The 21,964-nt window shown below is 45.0% G+C and overlaps 2 protein-coding genes across 2 annotated transcripts in view; both read right to left on the bottom strand.

The window, feature by feature from the left end:
* PGM2 (phosphoglucomutase 2) overlaps positions 1 to 21,540 on the bottom strand; it is a 27,932-nt gene extending 6,392 nt beyond the window's left edge. The window contains exons 1-10 of the mRNA XM_083368016.1: positions 21,074 to 21,540; positions 11,721 to 11,888; positions 10,425 to 10,531; positions 8,763 to 8,847; positions 4,788 to 4,871; positions 3,485 to 3,678; positions 2,639 to 2,828; positions 1,858 to 1,955; positions 540 to 720; positions 2 to 18 (exon numbers count right to left, since the gene is read on the bottom strand). Coding sequence (XP_083224142.1) covers positions 2 to 18; positions 540 to 720; positions 1,858 to 1,955; positions 2,639 to 2,828; positions 3,485 to 3,678; positions 4,788 to 4,871; positions 8,763 to 8,847; positions 10,425 to 10,531; positions 11,721 to 11,888; positions 21,074 to 21,133 — 1,184 coding nt within the window. The 5' untranslated portion in view covers positions 21,134 to 21,540. The remainder of the gene's footprint in view (position 1; positions 19 to 539; positions 721 to 1,857; positions 1,956 to 2,638; positions 2,829 to 3,484; positions 3,679 to 4,787; positions 4,872 to 8,762; positions 8,848 to 10,424; positions 10,532 to 11,720; positions 11,889 to 21,073) is intronic.
* PGCKA1 (PDCD10 and GCKIII kinases associated 1) overlaps positions 1 to 21,964 on the bottom strand; it is a 117,597-nt gene that overhangs the window by 33,913 nt on the left and 61,720 nt on the right. The window lies entirely within an intron of this gene.

The raw sequence follows: 21,964 nt of genomic DNA on the forward strand, positions 1-21,964 counted from the left end.
AAATCCTGTTAGTGTTTCCTGTATTGGTCAAAGTTCAGTGAAAAAATACATGAGAACAGAAGGGAAATTTCTTTCAAAGACACATTTATTAGCTTCTAAGGGACATCAGAAATACGTGGTTGAGTGACATCAGCGCGTGCAGCAATATTATTACAGTAATTGTCAGCTTCAAACAGTTCATTCAGCGGCCGTTCAAAGTTACAACAGCACTGAAAACCCTGACATATGACCACCGTTCACACTTAACAACCATTGCAGCATCTCCGCTGTCACGGGACTAAAATTCGGAGGCTTGGCAACCGACTCCTATTTACGACGGTCGCGGTGTCCCGCGATCCCCTCGTGCATCCTTCTGACAGGCCAAGTCAAGGGGGAAATCCGATTTGCTTAGCAACATGCCAGTAACTTAAGAACTCAATAACGGAGGCAAGAAAGCCCGTTAAACTTAAACAAAGGTTCCGAGGAATTTTGGCGGTCAGTTGTGATCGTAGGTATAGGATCCACCCGAAAAGGGAAGCTGAAAAGAACGTGACCCTCACCTCAAATTGGAAACCTTCCTTCAGAGCAATTGCTTGCAATATTTTGGAGGAGACGGTGCTGGATAACATATAGATGTCTTTGAGGGCCTCCGGAGTCTGATTTTGATTTTTCCAGCACGTGAACAGCCACCATCCTAAAAGAGCTCCGGATTCGTTGCCGGAAAACACTTTCCATTCTCCGCTGCAGAGAGGAGAGAAGTTTCAATATTTTAAGAGACAGGAACGTGGCGACTTAAATAGCTCAGCAAAACTGGAACGGGAGCTACAATCGCACTAATTCTAATTCCACGCTGATTTGATTTTTCTTACTCCCCGACTTGCAAAATCTTTCGTTAAATGATCGTTTGAATTTACGACGGCACTGAAGTTTTTCACACTTATGACCGGCGGTGGGGATTCAGCCGGTTCGCACCACTTCGGCAGAACCGGTAGCTAATTTATTGTTGCCCAGGCCCAGAACGGACTTCCGGATGTGGCATCCACACAGAGAACCGGTTGTTCACCTATTTGAATCCCACCAGTGCTTACAACCCATTGCTGCCTTCCCTTGGTCACATGATCAAAATTCGGACGCTTGGCAACTGACTCGTATATTTATTTTGGGCCGGATTGTGGTCGTACACCGAGGACTAACTGTGCCCTAATTCTGATTCTACACTAATTTTATTTTTCTTTACATGCAATCCTCGACTTACAATCATTCATTAAGTGAATGTTTGAAGTTAGGACGGCACGGAAAAAGTGACTTAGAACCGATTTTCACACTTGCGTCCGTTGCTGCATCCCCACTGTCACATGATCAAAATTCGGCTACTTGGCAACTGACTCGTAACTACGATGGTCGCAGTGTCCCTAGGGGGATCACGGATCCCCTTTTGGGATCTTCTGACAAGCCAAGTCCACGGGAAAGCCAGATTCACTTAACAACCGTGTTACTAACTTTAACAGCTCCAGTGATTCACTTCACAACGTGTAGCGAGAAACGGGGTGAAACGGGACAAAACTCCCTTAACAAACGTCTCGCTTAGCAGTAGAAATTTTGGGCTCAATTTTGGCCATAACTCAAGGACTATCTGTATTAGATTTATAGATTTAAATCTAGATTCATCTGTCGCCAATTTGTTTTTATACGTTGTTCACCACCTCAATTTACCATACCTATATTCAATTCGAGCGAACACGGGCTCTAACGAAAGAGTATTTGGATAGTTAAGAAAAAAATATATACTTTTCTTAAAAAAAAATAAAATCTATTTAATACCTCCGGGGTATTCCTCCCAAACCCAGGAAAATTAAGTTTGGTAGTCAACAAACTAACCTTCCTTGTTTCTCTGCCACAGCAAGACGATCGGCATCTGGGTCGTTGGCTAAAATAATTCGAGCGCCTTCTTTGTCAGCCAGAGCAAAAGAGAGAGTCTGTAAGGAGAAAACGGCAAAGAGGCCGGCGCAAATTATACCTCAAAAAAAGGAAACCAACAAACAAATTTTCAACGTCCGCCATAAGAAGCACTGACAGTCAGGACGGGACAATTCGCCACAGCCATTTCGCCACGGCCGACTCGGCACGGGACAATTCCACAATTCAACTATTGAAAAGTGACTTAAAAATCCCTTGAACGTTTGCCGTTCACATTTCTTTCCCATCCTTTCTTTAACGATTCTGTCCCACCGTTGCTTTGATGTCAGTGTTTCAACTCGTCCTGCGGCGAGATGACCGCGACGAGCTGTCCAAGAGATCCCCTGACGATTTATCGCAAAGATCTGAATCGCAATGCCAAAGTCGCGAGAAGAAGAAAAATAAAGCGCAAATCTTTTCGGAAGCGCGATCTCGTTTAACGTCCCAACGTGCAAAAAAAAAAAAAAAGACGAAGGAGTCACGTTTTGAAAATTCCTCAAAATTGCTGGGAATTTACAAGCCGGAAGAAGCAAAAGAAACGGACTAGCCTTTTTAGAGATTTACGCGTGTCCGCGAGAATTTTTTTTTAAAAAAAAACCGGAGACAGAACTAAGCTTTAGTTGCAAAGGAACGAAGGGACAGGAGACGAATAAAGATGGAGGAAAATGTACTAAGTAATTTATTTATTTTTTTTTTTACCAACCAGGACACCTTTCCCTTCCTCTGGATTCGGGTATTTGACGGTTGGAAATTCTGGATCGGGGTCCTTCTGTTCTGGCACAGCAATCGGAGGGCTGAAGTCAAAAGCCTTGAAGGCTGACTGCACAAACTCGTGGCCCACGCCGTGCACGGAGGTGTGAACGAATTTCAACTTGGTCTCCTTGTTTATATCCCTAAAATCGAGTAACATGAACGGCATTCAGCTGGGGGCAGATTCTCTGCCGCGAGGAACGGAAAAAAAAAAATAAATTAAAAAAAATGGAGGGGGATTTTGGAACGACGCTTGCAAACTGCTCAGTTCATTTAGCGTCCGTTTGAAATGACAGAGGCGCTGAAAAAAAGTGACGGACGACCGTTTTTTTCACACTTAACGACCGTTGCAGCGGTCTCTCCCCCCCCCCCCCATGGTCACGTGATCAAAATTCGGATGCTTGGCCACTGACTCGTATTTATGACGGTCGCAGCGCCCCGGGGGGATTGTGTGATCCCCTTTTGCGACCTTCTGACAAGCAAAGTCAAGGGGAGGAAAGCCAGATTCCTTTAACAACAGTGTTACTAATTTAACACCTGCAGTGATTCACTTAACAACCTGGGCGAGGAAGATCGCAAAATGGGGCAGAGCTCAGTTAACGAAGGTCTCCCTCAGCCACACGAAATTTGGGGCCCACCTGCGACCGTAAGTCGAGCGCTATCTGCGTTAGCGATTTGGGCTATGGTACAATTTTAAATTGTGTAATGTTTCTGTTCTGTTTTTCATTTCTGTTCTCCGCCCAGGGTCATTTCTTGAGGTGGGCGGCCCCCTAAATGGAATTAAAGAAAGCCCACTCACCTGTGGCAGCAGTGCCTCTGTATATCTTTGAAGTAATGCTGGTTAACCGTCGCAAAGGTTTTGTGGAGAAATGGGCTCTGGTCAACGAGGCTGTCCTCCCAAGCTTGAGGCCAGGGCTCCAGGTTCTCATTAATGGCATCGGCAATTCCTCTGTCGTGCGGACCGATGATCTGGGAGCCGTTTTCCCAATAGACCTGAAGGCCGCAGCGAGATATCAGCAGATTTATTTTTTAATCGTTATTAGCAGACGTTTCGGCTTGAGCTATGTTATTTAAATTCGCCCTAATATCCCTGGAATTAACTAAAAGACTATCTATCTATCTATCTATCTATCTATCTATCTATCTATCTATCTATCTATCTTCTATCATATCTATCTATATATCTATCAATCTATATATCCATGATCTATCTTCTATCATATCTATCAATCTATGATCTATCATATCTATCGATCTTCCATCATATCTATCTTCTATCATATCTAATCTATCTTCTATATCTATCTTCTATATCTATCTTCTATCATATCTACCATCTATCTATCCTCTATCTTCTATCATATCTATCTTCTATCATATCTATCTATGATCTATAATGTAACTTCTATATCTATCTTCTATCATATGTATCTAGCATCTATCCTCTATCTATCTATCCTCTATCTTCCATCATATCTATCATCTATGTATCTATCATCTATCTTCTGTCATATCTTCTAACATATCTACCTTCTATCTATGTATCTATGTATCTATGTATCTATGTATCTATGTATCTATCTATCTATCTATCTATCTATCTATCTATCTATCTATCTATCTATCTATCTATCTATCTCTCTCTTTCATTTACTTACATACCGCCTCTACTCCTTATTAATAACTCAACGCTTGAACGTATCTACTACCCCTTCCTCCTCCTATTTTCCACACCACACAGCACTGCACAACTCTGAGCTGGGTTGGGCCACCTGGCTTTCAAGCCTAAGGCAGGACTAGAACTCACTGTCTCCTGGTGATTGGCCCAAAGCCCCCCAGATGGCTTTCATGCCTAAGGCAGGACTAGAACTCACCACTTCCTGGTGACTGGCCCAAAGTCACTCAATCGGTTTTTATGCGTAAGGCAGGAGTAGAACTCACCATCTCCTGTTGATTGGCCCCAAAATCACCCAGTCAGCTTTTGTGTCTAAGGTGGGACTAGAACTCACCGTCGCCTGGTTTCTAGCCTGCCACTGTAACCACTAATGCCTCAATCCGCCCCAAGACAATTCTGCTAGGGAAAGTAAGCAAGGTAACAATACCTTATATCCATTATCTTGTTTGGGATTATGAGATGCAGTCACCATAATTCCAGCGGCAAGTTTGAGGTGGTTCACTGTATATGGCTGGAGAAAATCGGAAGAAAAATATTAGGAAGTAGGCTGATGTCTATGGGGATTCTCTGTCATCCAGGTCCTGGTTGTCCCAAAGGTGCTTTTTTCAGGAGGCAATTGGACTTTTCTTGTTTTTCTTTGAAGAGGTTTCGCTTCTCGTCCCAGAAGCTTCTTCAGCTCTGACTGGATGGTGGGGGAATGGAAAGATTTATACTCCTTGCAGAGAGCTGGTCCTTTGCCTCCTTTTAGAGAGCCGTTGAGGCCATTTGAAAAGACCTTTTCCTTCTTTTTCTACCTCTTCCTCTTCCTCTCCCTTTCTCTTATCCTTCACCTCTTCCTTTTTCCTTCCCCCTCCTCCTCCTTTCTTTCTGTCTCTCTCCTTCTCTCTCTCTCTCTTATCCTCCTCCTTTCCCTCCATTCTTCCTCCTCCTCTTCTTCTTTCCCTTTTATCCTTCCTCCAAAGGTGCTTTTTCACGAGGCAACTGGACTTTCTTGTTTTTCCTTTGAAGACGTTTCGCTTCTCATCCCAGAACCTTCTTCAGCTTCTGACTGGATGGTGGGGAACGGGAGGATTTATACTCCTTGCAGACAGCTGGTCATTGGCCTTCTTTTAGAGCAGACATGTCAAACACAAGGCCCGGAGGCCAGATCCGGCCCGCGAAGTGGTTTCATGTGGCCCGCGAAGCCATCCTAGAAACAGTGAGGGAACGGCCCCCACTGCCTTGGCCCTGGCCCAGAGACCCTCCTTCTGCCAGAGACCCTCAGATCTGTCCCACTCCTGCCCAGGCCCCCATAGGCACCCTTGATGCGAACGATGTAGAGCTGGCCACGCCCACCCAGGCCATACGCACTCTAGCCATGCCCACCCAGTAGGCCACGACCACCCAGGCCATACCCACCCGACCCCCTGAGGGCAACTGCAATGCTGATGTGGCCCTCAATGAAATTGAGTTTGACACCCCTGTTTTAGAGAGTCGTTGAGGCCCCTTGGAGGTTTATCTGTGTCCTCAGGGTCACTTGAGTGGTGCAAATGGGTGTACGGAGCCTTCTTGGGACTGCTGAGGCGACCGTGTTGTAGAGTTGTGCTTTCTGCGGGGTGTGTTCTTCCCTGTGTTTCTTTCACTGAAAAAGCACCTTTGGGACAACCAGGATCTGGATGACTGAGAATCCCCATCGACATTTAACTTTGCGCTTTGGGATAAACACTCTTTGAATGGTGCGGGAGGATGAACGGATTTCCAGAAAACATGGCAGACCACAGGAACCATTTCCGCTTCAGTTTGAGATTCAGACAACACAGACACATCCCCAACCGCCTGCGCCTGTCTCCAAGGAAGGGGCCTCGGGGCAGAAAAAACATCCTGCAGCCAAGAAGGCTCCACACCCATTTGCACCACTCAGGTGACCCTGAGGACGCAGGTAAGCCTCCAAGGGGTCTCAACGCCTCTCTAAAAGGATGCAAATGATCAGCTGTCTAGAAGGAGTATAAATCCTTCCGTTCCCCACCATCCCAGTCAGAGAGGAAGAAGCTTCTGGGATGAGGATCGAAACGCCTTCAAAGAAAAATAAGAAAGTCCTGTTGCCTGGTGGAAAACCACCTTTGGAAGAAGGATAAAAGGGAAAGAAGAGGAGGAGGAAGATGGGAGGGAAAGAAGGAGAAGGATAAGAGAGAGAGAGGAAGAGAAAGAAAGAAAGGAGGGGGAAAGAAAAAGGAAGAGGAGGTGAAGGATAAGAGAAAGGGAGAGGAAGAGGAAGAAGGCCTCAAATGGCCTCAACGACTCTCTAAAACAGGGGTGTCAAACTCAATTTCATTGAGGGCCGCATCAGCATTGCGGTTGCCCTCAGGGGGCCGGGTGGGTGTGGCCAGGGTGGGCGTGGCCTACTGGGTGGGCGTGGCTAGAGTGCATATGGCCTACTGGGTGGGCGTGGCCAGCTCTCCATCGTTCGCATCAAGGGTGCCTATGGGGGGCCTGGGCAGGAGTGGGACAGATCTGAGGGTCTCTGGCAGAAGGAGGGTCTCTGGGCCAGGGCCAAGGCAGTGGGGGCCGTTCCCTCACTGTTTCCAGGATGGTTTCGCAGGCCACATGAGACCACTTTGCGGGCCGGATCCGGCCCCCGGGCCTTGTGTTTGACATGTCTTCTCTAAAAGAAGGCAAAGGACCAGCTGTCTGCAAGGAGTATAAATCCTCCCATTCCCCACCATTCAGTCAGAAGCTGAAGAAGCTTCTGGGATGGGAAGCAAAATGCCTTCAAAGGAAAAACAAGAAAGTCCAGTTGCCTCTTGAAAAAAGCAGCTTTGGGACAAATTTCACCTCCACTCCTTCTGCTGACATCTTCACTCCACTGGAAGTCTACCTGCCTTCCCAAAATGAGAAGACACAGGCTCTCTGTGTGTGTGTGTGTGTTTGTGTGTCTTCCAGTGTTACCCACCTCGGTACGAAGCAGCAACTTTGAACAACTTTGAACAAGCGGAGGGAAGAAACGTAAGAACCTGTCAAGTCTCCACAACGGCTTAAATTCATTAGAGGTCAACGCTTTTTCAAATTGCACGGGGAGTCCTCGACTTACAACAGTTAACTGAAGGACCGTTTGAAGTTACGACATCACACTTACGAGCGTTGCAGCATCCCCGGGGTCACGTGATCAATATTCGGCCGCTGGGCAACTGGCATGTACATCTGCCGGTTGCAGCGTCCCCGGGCGGTCCCATGATTCCCTTTTGTGGCCTTCTGACAAGCAAAGCCAATGGGGAAGGCGGATTCACTTAACAACCGTGGGGCAAACTTAACGCCTGCACTGATTCGCTTAACGGGGGCCAGGAAGGCCGCAACACGGGGCAAAACTCACTTAAGAAACGTCTTGCTTAGCAACAGAAAGTTTGTGGCCGTACGTTGAGGACTACCTGTATAAGAAGTAACCTTACTTCTTACACAGGTAGTCCTCAACGTACGGCCACAAACTTTTTATTGCTAAGCAAGACGTTTCTTAAGTGAGTTTTGCCCCATTTTGCGGCCCTTCTGGGGCAAAACTCACTTAAGTAAAAACAGATTGACAAATCTAGGTTATTGTATCAGTAAGGTGTGATTATCAGGGTGAGAAATAGAAAACGTTTATGAAATAAAAGTAGAACTTACTGATATAGGTATTATGTGTATTCTAGCTGTTATCATTTTTGTGTAGTGAAATATGAGAAATTTGGGCTACGGATGCTATTATGGATGTTAGAGGCTAAACTTGAATACTATAATCAAAACTAGAAATTAGGTAAAAATTGGATATGTATAACTAAAAACAGACTGATAAATGTTTTAACTGAGCATCTTATTGTTAGAAATTGACTAGTTTAAGCACGTTATATCAAATGTTGAGGGAAATTGAGAAGGATTTTTTTGATGAGGTAACCTGAGATACGTACTCTGCTGTTGAACTTTTGATTAATTTAATTAATTTAATAATTTAATTTAATAATTTGATTTCTATACCGCCCTTTTCCCGAAGGACTCAGGGCGGTGAACAGGGCAATACACAATAAAGATCAAATACAAAAATTAAAAAACCATTAAATATCATGCCCATAAAATCAATACATATTAAGTTAAAAACTAATTTTAAAAACCCAACCCCATCCCGTCAGACCAGGCCAGCTTGTTCGAAAAAGAATGTTTTAAGATCCAGTCACCATGATGCTTTCTAAATATTTGGATGTTAAATTGGAAAACTAATAAAACTTGTTATAAAAAGAAAAAAGAAAAAGAAGTAACCATATATTTACGATTTCGTGGGCAATTTTATGTTGTAAGGTCACCCGAAATGCCGGAGTTTTGGGGATACCGCTAAAGCAATTCTACCTGACTTTCGTCGGAGGCACACGTGAGCGACAAAAACGGCAACGGAAAAACCTACCACAAAAGGAGTAGGTGTGATCTGGGAGAAAAGGTAGACGGGAATATTCTGGCTGAGGAACGTCGTGGCGGCGAGTCTTGCAAACCTGTTAGCCAGAGAGGAGAGTTAAAAAAAATAAAAGTAAAAACCAGTCAAACTTGAATTCTCACAATAAACGTGACCTTGCTGCTGGGTTTAGTTGACACACACCCCCCCCCCGGGAGCCACTTTTTTCTTTGACGTTTACCCCAAAGAAACATTTTATGTTTTATATAACCTAAACCGCCCGGAGTCGCTTTGTAGGCTGGCATAAAAATCTAACCAACAAAGAAAATAAATCGGCTCTAATGAATGAATGTATTTAGTTGGCTCGCGAACACACATTTAGGAATAAATCAATATATTCCCCACTTATAAGCATACAGAACAGTATCCTGGAAAAAGCATGTTGCTGTTAAAAGTTATGGTTCATAACACTAAGGCTTCCACTCCTTTCCCCCTTTATCTATTTGTATCCCACCCTTTATTGTTTTTTTTACAAATAACTCAAGGGGAGGGGGCCCCCGGACATATCCAACACAATTTCCTCCTCCTATTTTCCCCACAACAGCTACTTTGTGTGTGTGAGTGACTGGTCCAAAGTCACCCGACTGGTTTTCAGACCTACGTCCGGACTAGAACTCTCCATCTCCTGGTGATTGGGCTAAAGACACCCAGCTAGCTTTCATGGCTAAGGCGGGACTAGAACTCACCATCTCCTGGTGATTGATCCAAAGTCACCCAGCTGGCTTTCACGGCTAAGGCGGGACTAGAACTCTCTCTCTCTCCCAGTGATTGGCCCAAAGTCACCCAGCTGGCTTTCAGGCCTAAGACGGGACTAGAACTCATTCTCTCCCAGTGATTGACCCAAAGTCACCTAGCTGGCTTTCACAGTTAAGGCAGGACTAGAACTCACCATCTCCCGGAGATTGGCCCAAAGTCACCCTGCTGGTTTTCAGGCCTAAGGCGGGACTAGAACTCATTCTCTCCCAGTGATTGACCCAAAGTCACCCAGCTGGCTTTCATGGCTAAGGAAGAACTAGAATTCACCATCTCCTGGTGACTGGCCCAACGTCACTCAGCTGGCTTTCATGCCTAAGGCGGGACTAAGTCACCATCTCCTGGTGACTGGTCCAAGTCACCCAGCTGGCTTTCATGCCTAAGGCGGGACTAGAACTCCCAGGTTCCCAGGTTCTAACCCAACGCCTGAATCACTACACCAACCTGATTCTCTTGATCTCTAGAGCAATAGCACTGAGATGTACATACCGCTTCACAGGGATTGACAGCCCTCTCTGCGCGGTTTACAGAGTCAGCCTATTGCCCCCAACAATCTGGGTCCTCATTTTTCCGACCTCGGAAGGATGGAAGGCTTGAGTCAACCTTGAGCCGGTCAGGATCGGACTCTTGGCAGTGGGCAGAGTCCGCCTGCCGTACTGCATTCTAGCCACCGCACCACCACGACTCTTCCTGTTACTTCCCACTCATGACTTCTCTTTATGGAACCTGTACTTACCTATCTAGAATTGCTTTTAGGATAGTAGACGGGCTATTTTCAATGAGGAATAAAGACTGCCTGCACTGAAGGTTAATATATATACATATATATACATATATATACAGGGCAAAAATTGTGACAGGTACCTTTTGCTGCTACCACCAGTTGATGGATGGGCTCGGGCGTCGTAGCCTATCACCACGCCTCTTTGTTTCAGGTGCCTGACGTTCTTTTGGAGATACCTACAAAATCCCTACAAACAGAACAAAACAGACGGGTTTGGCAGTTTTATTAAGCTGTCTTATTTTCGGCACACCTTCCCTAGATGGCTAATTGGAAGGAGAATAGAATAGAATAGAATAGAATAGAATAGAATAGAATAGAATAATGGAATGGAATAGAATAGAATAGAATAGAATAGAATAGAATAGAATAGAATAGAATGGAATAGAATAATGGATGGAATGGAATGGAATAGAATAAGAATAGAATAGGAATAGAATTATATAAAATGAATGGAATGGAATAGAATAGAATAGAATATGGAATGGAATTAGAATAGAATAGAATAGAAATAAATAATGGAATGGAATGGAACGGAATAGAATAGTAATAGAATTATATAAAATGAATGGAATGAAATGAAATGGAATGGAATGGAATGGAATAGAATAGAATAGAATGGAATAGAATAGAATAATGGAATGAAGAATAGAATAGAATAGAATAGAATAGAATAGAATAGAATAGAATAGAATAGAATAGAATAGAATAGAATAGAATAGAATAGAATAGGAATAGGAATAGAATTATATAAAATGAATGGAATGGAATAAGAATAGGATAGGATAGGATAGGATAGGATAGGATAGGATAGGATAGGATAGGAATAGCATTATATAAAATGAATGGAATGGAATAAGGATAGGATAGGATAGGATAGGAATAGAATTAAATGAATGGAATGGAATATAGAATAGAATAGAATAAATAGAATAGAATAGACTAAGATAGTAGAAAGCTGGTCATTTGCATTCTTTTAGAAAGTTGTTGAGGCCACTCAGAGGTTTATCTGCATCCTCACCATCCTCACCGTTGACCCTCCACAACACAGTCCTTTCAGCAGTTCCAAGAAGGCTCCACACCCACTTGCACCACTCAGGTAACCCTGAGGACACAGGCAAACCTCCAAGTGGCCTCAACGACCCTCTAAAAGGATGCAAACGACCAGCAGTCTGCAAGGAGTATAAATCCTTCCATTTCTCCACCATTCAGTCAGAGCTGAAGAAGCTTCTGGGAGGAGAAGCGAAACGTCTTCAAAGAAAAACAAAGGAAGTCCAGTTGCCTCTTGGGAAAAAAAAAGCCCCTTTGGGACAAGCAAGGCCTGGAGGACGGAGAATCTCCACAGGCATAAATTAAGCAGACAGAGCTCAATCTGATACCTGTGACGTCTGAATAATAGTCAGGTCATTCATCTGTGAGGTTCCAGCTCCCATAGCTGCTCGTAGTCCCGCCGTCCCAAATTCCATCCGGGAGCCAAAACATTTTAATAATTCTTCCGTGTTTCCCTTGGCAATCAGCTGCTTCACTATTTCCAAGGTTTTAGGATTCTGCAAAATAAAGACAATTATAAGACAATTTAGTCGTGTTCTCTCTGGCGAGCTGTAGGAAAATGTTTCACGTTGCAACACCAAGAGAAAAACACACATAGATGTGGCTAATGCGTACACACAGCGAGTCCCCGACTTACGACCACATGTCTGTTCCTAAGTGAGACACATGCTAAGGGCATTTTGCCCCGTTTCACCACCTTTCCGGCCACCCTTGTCAAGTGATTAATCACTGCCGTTGTTAAATGAATAACACGGACGTTAAGCGAATCTGGCTTCTCCATGGGGAAGCCAGAAGGTCGCAAAAGGGGATCACGTGAGCCCGGGGACATGGCAACCGTCGTAAATGTGAGTCAGTTGCCAAGTGTCTGGATCTTGATCACGTGACCCTGGGGTTGTTGCAACGGTCGTTTAAGTGCGAAAAACGGTCACAAGGCACTATTTTCAATGCCGTGGTAACTTTGAGAGGTCAGTAAATGAACTGAAGTTACTTACTTCAGGCCTTCCTATTAAACATACCGTTAAAAGAATTTAACTAAGCTTTGGAACTTGGATTTACTGAGGCTGCAGTCAAATTACCGCTAAGTAGGGAAGAATCCATGGTTTTAAAATACAGCCTGTTGGACCAGAACTCTAGATAATCAGAGGAGGAGGAGGAGGAGGAGGAGGAGGAGGAGGAGGAGGAGGAGGAGGAGGAGGAGGAGGAGGACGACGACTGTGGTGTCCTTGCTGCTCTGAGCTTGGTGGTTTCCTTGCAGACATTTCATGACCCAACTAAGGAACATCATCAGTGCTAGAAGGGAATGGAGATACTGTAGTAGTAGTAGTAGTAGAACAACTGTGGTGTCCTTGCTGCTCTCTGAGCTGGGTGGTTTCCTTGCAGACATTTCATGACCCAACTAAGGAACATCATCAGTGCTAGAAGGGAATGGAGATAGTAGTAGTAGTAGTAGTAGAACAACTGTGGTGTCCTTGCTGCTCTCTGAGCTTGATGGTTTCCTTGCAGACATTTCATGACCCAACTAAGGAACATCATCAGTGCTAGAAGGGAATGGAGATAGTAGTAGTAGTAGTAGTAGTAGTAGTAGTAGTAGTAGTAGAACAACTGTGGTGTCCTTGCTGCTCTCTGAGCTGGGTGGTTTCCTTGCAGACATTTCATGACCCAACTAAGGAACATCATCAGTGCTAGAAGGGAATGGAGATAGTAGTAGTAGTAGTAGTAGAACAACTGTGGTGTCCTTGCTGCTCTCTGAGCTGGGTGGTTTCCTTGCAGACATTTCATGACCCAACTAAGGAACATCAGTGCTAGAAGAGAATGGAGATAATAGTAGTAGTAGTAGAACAACTGTGGTGTCCTTGCTGCTCTCTGAGCTTGGTGGTTTCCTTGCAGACATTTCATGACCCAACTAAGGATCATCATCAGTGCTAGAAGGGAATGGAGATAGGAGGAGGAGGGGGAGGGGGAGGAGAACTGTGGTGTCCTTGCTGCTCTCTGAGCTGGGTGGTTTCCTTGCAGACATTTCATGACCCAACTAGGGAACATCATCAGTGCTAGAAGGGAATGGAGAGAAGGAGGAGGACTGTGGGGTCCTTAGTGCTCTCTGAATTTGGTGGTTTCCTCACAGACGTTTCATGACCCAACTAGGGAACGTCACCAGTTTGGTAATGAAATGTCTGCATGAAAACCACTAAGCTCAGAGAGCACCAAGGACCTCATAAACCTTGTGTTTTGGCTCTTGTAGAAGCAGACAGAAGAAAAAAAACAAAAAACCAGCAGGGTCAGCTCCTTCGTTCTACTGATTTACTTTCGCTTGCTGCTGATATTCAAGATTATTTACACTGTAGGCCATTTCCTGCCCACCCCCCCTTACTGTTGGCCTATAAAGGCAGCCATCAATTTAGCTTAGTTTCCCAGGCAAAAATCTGAACTCGCTGCCCCAGGCTAACCCCCCCCCCCTTATTTTTCAAACTTGGCAACTTTCAGGCGTGTGGACTTCAACTCCCAGAATTCCCCAGGCAACCGGAAATGAACAGTCGAATGAACAGTGATATACAGCGTGGCTAACCACATAAGGCTGGAATTCATGCGCATAGGTTGCAAAGTTTCTCCCTTCCTCTTTTAAGATATTCAGTGCCGGAAGCAAACGCTCTTCCAAGTTTTGGCTGGCGGTTAACCTAAGACCATTCGTCTACAAAATGGCAAAATTTAATTCAAAGCGAAGAATATTTTGTAATCTTATGACTTAGCCTGACTGCCTCGATTAAACGATAGGGATCAATGTTTGTTCCCGTGTTCCAGCTTGCCAAATTCAATTCCTGTTTCGCAACCGGCACAATTGGGCTTTTATCGGACGAGCGATTCAACTGAACTTTACTTTAGGTTTTGTCATCTTCGGGCTACTTGCTTAAGAGTGCAGAATGTTGCATATTCGCTTTGCTAACAGGGACTTTGACGGAGCGACATCTAAAAGCTTTGGCAGATTTAGCAGGAGACGGCTCCTTTAAAATTCAATTCTGCTTGTGGCATCAGCTTTTGATAGATGATTAATCCATGGAACAAAGCTGCCTCTGGTTCCAGAAAGGTCCAGGTGGATCGTGTGTCACTGAGGCTGCGCTGCGTTCTCCCCTCCTGTTCTCAGGTTCATGCCTAAGGCGGGACTAGAATAATGGAATGAAGACTAGAATAGAATAGAGTAAGAAATAAGAATAGAATAAGAAGAGAATAGGATAGAATAGAATAGAATAGAATAGAGTAGAATAGAATAATGGAATGAAGAAGAATAGAATAGAATAGAATAGAATAGAATAGAATAGAATAGAATAGAATAGAATAGAATAGAGTAGAGTAGAGTAGAGTAGAGTAGAGTAGAGTAGAGTAGAGTAGAGTAGAATAGAATAATGGAATGAAGAATAGAATAGAATAGAATAGAATAGAATAGAATAGAATAGAATAGAATAGAATAGAATAGAATAGAATAATGGAATGAAGAATAGAATAGAATAGAGTAAGAAATAAGAATAGAATACAAAAGAATAGAATAAGAAATAAGAATAGAATAAGAAGATAGGATAGGATAGGATAGGATAGGATAGGATAGGATAGGATAGGATAGGATAGGATAGGATAATGGAATGAAGAATAGAATAGAATAGAGTAAGAAATAAGAATAGAATACAAAAGAATAGAATAAGAAATAAGAATAGAATACAATAGAATAGAATAAGTAAGAATAGAATAGAATAGAATAGAATAGAATAGAGTAAGAAATAAGAATAGAATACAAAAGAATAGAATAAGAAATAAGAATAGAATAGAATAGAATAGAATAATAAGTTAGAATAGAATAGGATAGGATAGAATAGAATAGGATAGAGCAGAGAACAGAATAGAACAGAACAGAATAGAATAGAGCAGAGCAGAGCAGAGCAGAATAGATATTGGAATATAGAATAGGATAGGGTAGGGTAGGGTAGGAGCTGGAAGGGACCTTGGAGGTCTTCTAGTCCAGCCCCCTGCTTGAGCAGGAGAACCTATACCATCTCAGATAAGTGACTGTTTAGTCTCTTCTTAAAAATCTCAAGTGGTGGAGCGCCCACGATTTCTGGTGACAAGCTGTTCCACTGGTTAATTGTCCTCACTGTCAGGAAGTTTCTCCTTAATTCCAGGTTGCTTCTCTCTTTGATCAGTTTCCAACTACTATAACCACATCACTGTATGCTTTGAGACGCGATACCTGAAGAAGGTGGGCAGAATTTGGACAGTCACCGTCGGCTCTTGGTTTAAACGGGCTCCAGATTCTCCAAGTTTGCAGAAAAAGACATCTGTGCAAGAACATCTTTAATTTTAATACGTTAAAGGAGGAATTTCCTGACAGCGAGGACAATTAATCAGTGGAACGGCTTGCCTTCAGAAGTTGTGGGTGCTCCATCACTGGAGGCCTTCAAGAAGAGACTGGGCAGCCACTTGCCCGAAATGATACAGGGTCCTCCTGCTTGAGCAGGGGGCTGGACTAGAAGACCTCTGGATGTCCCTTGCCACTCTGTCATTCTGCTTAATGTTTTGACGGGGATCGTCCCCGACAACCAAGTCCAACATTTCCGTTGCTCAGTGAGACATTCGTTCCAAGTGAGCCTTGCCCCGTTTTACGACCTTTATTGCCGCGGTTGCTAAGTGAATCCCCACAGCTGTTCAGTTGGCTACATGGTTGTTAAGCAAATCCCATTGACTTGGCTTGTCAGACGGTCGTGAAAAGTAGAATCACGTGACTCCGGGACGCTGCAACCGTCATAACTACGAATCGTTTTGCCAAGTGTCTGAATGTTGATTATGTAACCACGGAGATCCTGGAAGCCTCTTTCAAGTGTGAAAAATGGTCATTAAGTCCCTTTTATCCAGCGCTGTTTTAACTCTGAACGGTCACTAAATGAGCCGTTGTAAGTTGGGGATTACCTGTATTTATTCACAGCCTGGATTGGCGGTCAAAAACACTGCAATCACACAGCTGTGTGTCTGTGCTGAGGCTTGTAAACCGTTTAAATCAGGGGTCTTCAAACTTGGCCCTTTTATGTCTTGTGGACTTCAACTCCCAGAATTCCTCAGCCAGCGCACCTGGCTGAGGAATTCTGGGAGTTGAAGTCCGCAAGTCATAAAAGGGCCAAGTTTGAAGACCCCTGATTTAAATAGTATAATCTGAAATGCCTATTTTTAGCTCGCAAACATTTTAACTTCTAAGAAGCGTTAATCCCTATTTTCTAACCAGACAGTGGTTAGGATTTATCAATGACTCCCTCTGCAAGATTTAGGACTAATTTCAGGTATTTGATGGCTCAGGACTTTAAAGGCTGGGTCGTGTTTTTTTAGCCCTTCTCTGCATAATTTGATATTGTCGCTGTTCAGTGTTTATGTTTCTAGCATCTTCTGATCTCCGTCTACTTAACTTGAGTTTTATTCTCGTTCGTAGACATGCCTTGGATCCCAACAACGAAACATTTCATTTGTCCGGAAGCTTAGAAAACAAGGTTTATTTGAAAAGTGACCCCCAACTGGAGGATTCGAAACATATTTGTATAATAAACTAGACGCAGCCTAAATATTTAAAGCATGTCCCCTATTATGTGGAAAAAAATGCACGTTACAAAAATGTCTTGAGGAACGCAACTCGGGTGGGCAAAAATCTAAAAAAAAGAAAACCGTGAAGTTTTGTAAAAAAAAAAAAAAAAAGACATACACAGATAGTCCGTTGTTAAGCTAGTAACATGGTTGTTAAATGAATCCGGCTTCCCCATGGACTTTGTTAAGATAGTCGTAAAAGGGGACAACGTGAGCCCGACACGCTGCAACCGTCATAAATATGAGTCAGTTGCCGAGCGTCTGAATTTTCATCACAGGGGGAGGCTGCGACGGTCGTAAACGTGAAATGCGGTCATAAGTCACATTTTTCAGTGCCGTTGTAACTTCGAACGGTCACTAAACGAATCGTCGAGGGCTACCTGTATAGCTTTTGGTATTTATTTGCATTTTAACGCCCTGCTTAGGCCCTTTTAATTTCTTTATGTGACATTTGCAGAAGCATTAAGGATGGCTTGAGGATTAGGGCTTAGGGGAATCCGTAATAGAAGTGGGTTACGGGGTCTCCGACTTGAGCAGGGGGTTGGACTAGAAGACCTCTAAGGTCCCTTCCAACTTTGCTCTTCTGTTTGCCTGGTTATTTCAATTGCAACAGCCAAATGGACATAAAATGCCCTTGTAGGGTCTTGAAAAGCTAACAAAACTCATGTGACATTCCTGGGTCCTGCCAAACTCTACTATGTCCTAAGATAGCCCAACGGAGGAGGCGACGAATGAATAACATAAGTTGGATCCCGCGTCCCATTCGTTCCAGGATTTTATTTTATGAACGGGTCAAAGAAACCCCCTGTGTTCCACAAGCACGTGGTAAGTTACGACACGTGACCGTCCAAATTGAATCTGACAGCCCTCCACGAGGCTTTTGATATCCTGGCAACTCCACTCCAATCAATCAGCGCTGCGCATTTTTCAACGGCACGTCGTCCTCCAGTTGCAGCGGTTCGCGAAGGTCGCAAAATAGGGCTTAAAACCCGCTTAACGCATGTCTCGCTTAGCGACAGAAAGTTCGGGCTCAGTTCTGTTCGTAAGACGAGGACCTTCCTCTACTTCCTTCTCTCTTACTTTCCACAAAGAGGGCCTTGGCTCCCCTAATTCCTGGTCCTCTCCAAGCTGCGTATTTGCACACCAGATCGTCTTACCAAACCGCCGTCTTACATCACAGCACAACTAGGATGTGGCCCTGCGGAAGAAGTGGGCTCATTCCAGCAACTCTCTATCTTCACTCTCCCCCCCCTCAAATCCCACCCCCACCCCATTTTCATCCTGCCCCTGGAAGTTACTTTTATACAAAAACTGAATGACAAGCTTTGGATAAAGAGTCAGAGAACTGACATAATTTCGGGTGAAGCCACTACAAAAAAATGACAAAAAGTTACAAACCTCAGAGAATTCAGTGGGAACGAAGCAAGAACAACAGGCTGGTTCCAGCCAAAATAACAACAACAACATATGCATATGTATGTATATAGCATGTCTATATGTGTTAGGTATGCGTACACTTTTGAGAGCAGGCAAAAATTTTAATGTGTTCCAGTGTGCCCACAGTAAAGAATGACAATCTCTCTCTCTCTCTCTCTCTCTCTCTCTCTCTCTCTCTCTCTCTCTCTCTCTCTCTCATCTGTATCCATCTCTATCTATCTATCTATCTATCTATCTATCTATCTATCTATCTATCTATCTATCTATCTCTATCATCTGTATCCATATCTATCTATCTATCTATCTATCTATCTATCTATCTATCTATCTATCTATCTATCTATCTATCTACCTACCTACCCATCCATCTATCCATCATCATCATAACGTATATACATATGTATGTATTTAGCATGTCTATATGTGTTAGGTATGTGTACAATTTTGAGAGCAGGCAAAATAATTTTTGATGTGTGCCAGTGTGCCCACATTAAAGTGACAAAAGTTTCTCTCTCTCTCTCTTCCCCCCCCGTCTCTCTCTCTCTCTCTCTAATATATATATATATATATATATATATATATATATATATATATATATATATATATATATATATATATATATATCCCTATCTCTCTATCCCTATTTCTCTATATCTATCTCTCTATCTCTGTCTATCTTTCTATATCTATCTTTCTCTATCACTATCACTTTCTCTATTTCTCTTTCTCTCTCCCTCTCTATTACTATCATCTATCTATCTATCTATCTATCTATCTATCTATCTATCTATCTATCTATCATCTAATCTCTCTCTCAAGATGATGATGTCTAGTTCATTGATATGGCAATACCAGGTGATGCACGAATTGAATAGGAGAAAATAGCAAAATATCGTGATTTGCATGCAAACGGAAGCTGAGCGACTACGGATCAAGGCTTTTCGTAACCACTTATAAGAGGAGCCCTTGGAACAACACCCAGAGGGCTGCCCAGACACATGGGACATCCTGAACTTAAAGAGACCAGGATATCCTGGCTTGGCAAAACCCACCCTCCTTGGAACTGCCTATGTACTCAGGCGCTGCCTTCACGGCCCTCCTAGGTCGGGCCTTAGGACTCGAACCGCTTCGGCCTCGAACCGGGGACGTTTTCCAGCAGGAGCAAACCAGGAAGAGTCAGGATCGGAAGCCACGGCGGGGAAATCCAGGCAAACCAGCCCCGCCCGTTTGCATTCCTTTTTTTTTTCCTTCTGCCACAGCAGAAACCGGACCCAGGTCCAAACCCGTCGAAGCCATTCAAACGAATCCCAGGGTTGAGAGTTTGGGGTGGGGGGAGGGGAGAAAGGCACCCCAACTCTGTTTTTCTTTTTACTTTTTTTTTGGGGGGGGGGCGCCTGGTTGCAACAGATCCCTGCCATGCACACACCCCCTCCTTCCTAGCCTTGGAATAAAGGAAGCTGCCTTAGCCAGAGGAAAGGAGACCACCAGGAAATCTCCCCCCTCCCACCCACCGGGAGCTATTGGGGACACCCCGACCCCTTATTTTTCCCCCTCCCTTTTTTGGAGGGGGGGAGCGCCTGGTTGCAATAGATCCCAGCCACGCGCCCCCCCCCTTGCTAGCCTTGGAAATAAAGGAAGCTGCCTTAGCCAAAGGAGAGGAGACCACCAGGAAATCTCCCCCCCTCCCACCCACCGGGAGCTATTGGGGACACCCCAACCCCTATTTTTCTCCCCTCCCTTTTTTGGAGGGGGGGAGCGCCTGGTTGCAATAGATCCCAGCCACGCACCCCCTTGCTAGCCTTGGAAATAAAGGAAGCTGCCTTAGCCAAAGGAAAGGAGACCACCAGGAAATCTTCCCCCCCCCCACCGGGAGCTATTAGGGACACCCCGACCCCTTATTTTTTCCCCTCCCTTTTTTGGATGGGGGAGCGCCTGGTTGCAATAGATCCCAGCCACGCACCCCCTTGCTAGCCTTGGAAATAAAGGAAGCTGCCTTAGCCAAAGGAAAGGAGACCACCAGGAAATCTCCCCCCCTCCCACCGGGAGCTATTGGGGACACCCCGACCCCTATTTTTTCCCCCTCCCTTTTTTGGAGGGGGGGGAGCGCCTGGTTGCAATAGATCCCAGCCACACACACCCTTGCTAGCCTTAATAATAATAATAATATAAAGTTGGAAGGGACCTTGGAGGTCATCTAGTCCAACCCCCTGCTCAGGCAGGAAACCCTAGACCATTTCAGGCAAATGGCTGTCCTTTCAGGCAAATGGAATAAAGGAAGCTGCCTTAGCCAAAGGAAAGGAGACCACCAAGAAATCTCCCCCCCTCCCACCCACTGGGAGCTATTGGGGACACCCCGACCCCTTATTTTTCCCCTCCCTTTTTTGGAGGGGGGGGAAGCGCCTGGTTGCAATAGATCCCAGCCACGCACCCCCCCCTTCCTAGCCTGGGAGTAAAGGGAGCCGCGTTAGCCAAAGGAAAGGAGACCACCAAGAAAGCCTCCCCTCCACCCGCCGGGAGGAATCCAGTCTAACGTACTGGGAAACGAAGGATCCCCTCCGCAGGTTTCCTCCCTCTCCGTAGCTCCGCGGGATGGGGATCTGGAATTGGGGGCGTCCCGGGCTCGTCTAGCTGCTCTCACCTTGTCCCAGAGCAGCCACTGGGCTGCCGCCGCCCGGGCGCGATCCGCCGCCTCCGCCATCAGGATGCAAAAAAAAGAAAAAAGGAAGAAAGAGAGAAAGAAGGCCACGACTGCCGGCTCTGGCTGTAGGCTCCGCCCCGGGAGGCGGAGTCAAGCGGTGGGCGGAAACCTCTCACCCCGGCGAATCAGAGCAGCCACTTCGGGAGGAGGAGGAGGAGCTCCGCGCGCGCGCGCGGGGAGGGGCGGGTGGTTGACGCTCAGGAGGCGGTCTCGCCTTGCTCCGCCCACCGAGGGGAGGGGAGGAAAGGCAATAGGAGGGGGGAAAGGAGACCACCAGGAGATCCCCGTTGCCAGCGGTGGGTTCTTGGCCTCGTAGGGAGCCGAGCTGGTTCTGAAGGCCGGTCTCCTTGGCTACGTTGTCGCTCAAAACCTTGCTAGGCAAGTTTCCCCCGCCTGCTTTGCTCTCTCTCTCTCTCTCTCTCTCTCTCTCTCTCTTTCTGCCCAGGAGGATGGGTAGGGGGCTGTTTAGGACGACCCAAGGACCCCCGTGTGGCTCCCCTAAGAGGGGAGGAGAGGGGCTTCCGTGGGGTCTTTTCATCCATGTCCTGAAGCTCAGATTTAGCCGACGTATTTCTCCTTCCTTCCTTCCTCCTTCATACTTATTATTCTTTCTTCTCTTCCTTCTTCTTCTTCTTCTTCTTCTTCTTATTTCTTCTTCTTCATTTTTATTATTTTCTTCATTATTCTTCTTATTTTTTCTTCATTCTTTATTATTTCTTCTTCACTCTTCTTCCTCTTCTTCCCCTTCCTCCTCTTCTTCCTCCTCCTTCTTCCTCCTCCTCTTCCCCTTCTTCTTCTTCTTCTTCCTCCTCCTCCTCCTCCTCCTCCTCC

Source organism: Vipera ursinii, assembly GCF_947247035.1.
Source record: "Vipera ursinii genome assembly, chromosome: 7".
Lineage (NCBI taxonomy): Eukaryota > Metazoa > Chordata > Lepidosauria > Squamata > Viperidae > Vipera > Vipera ursinii.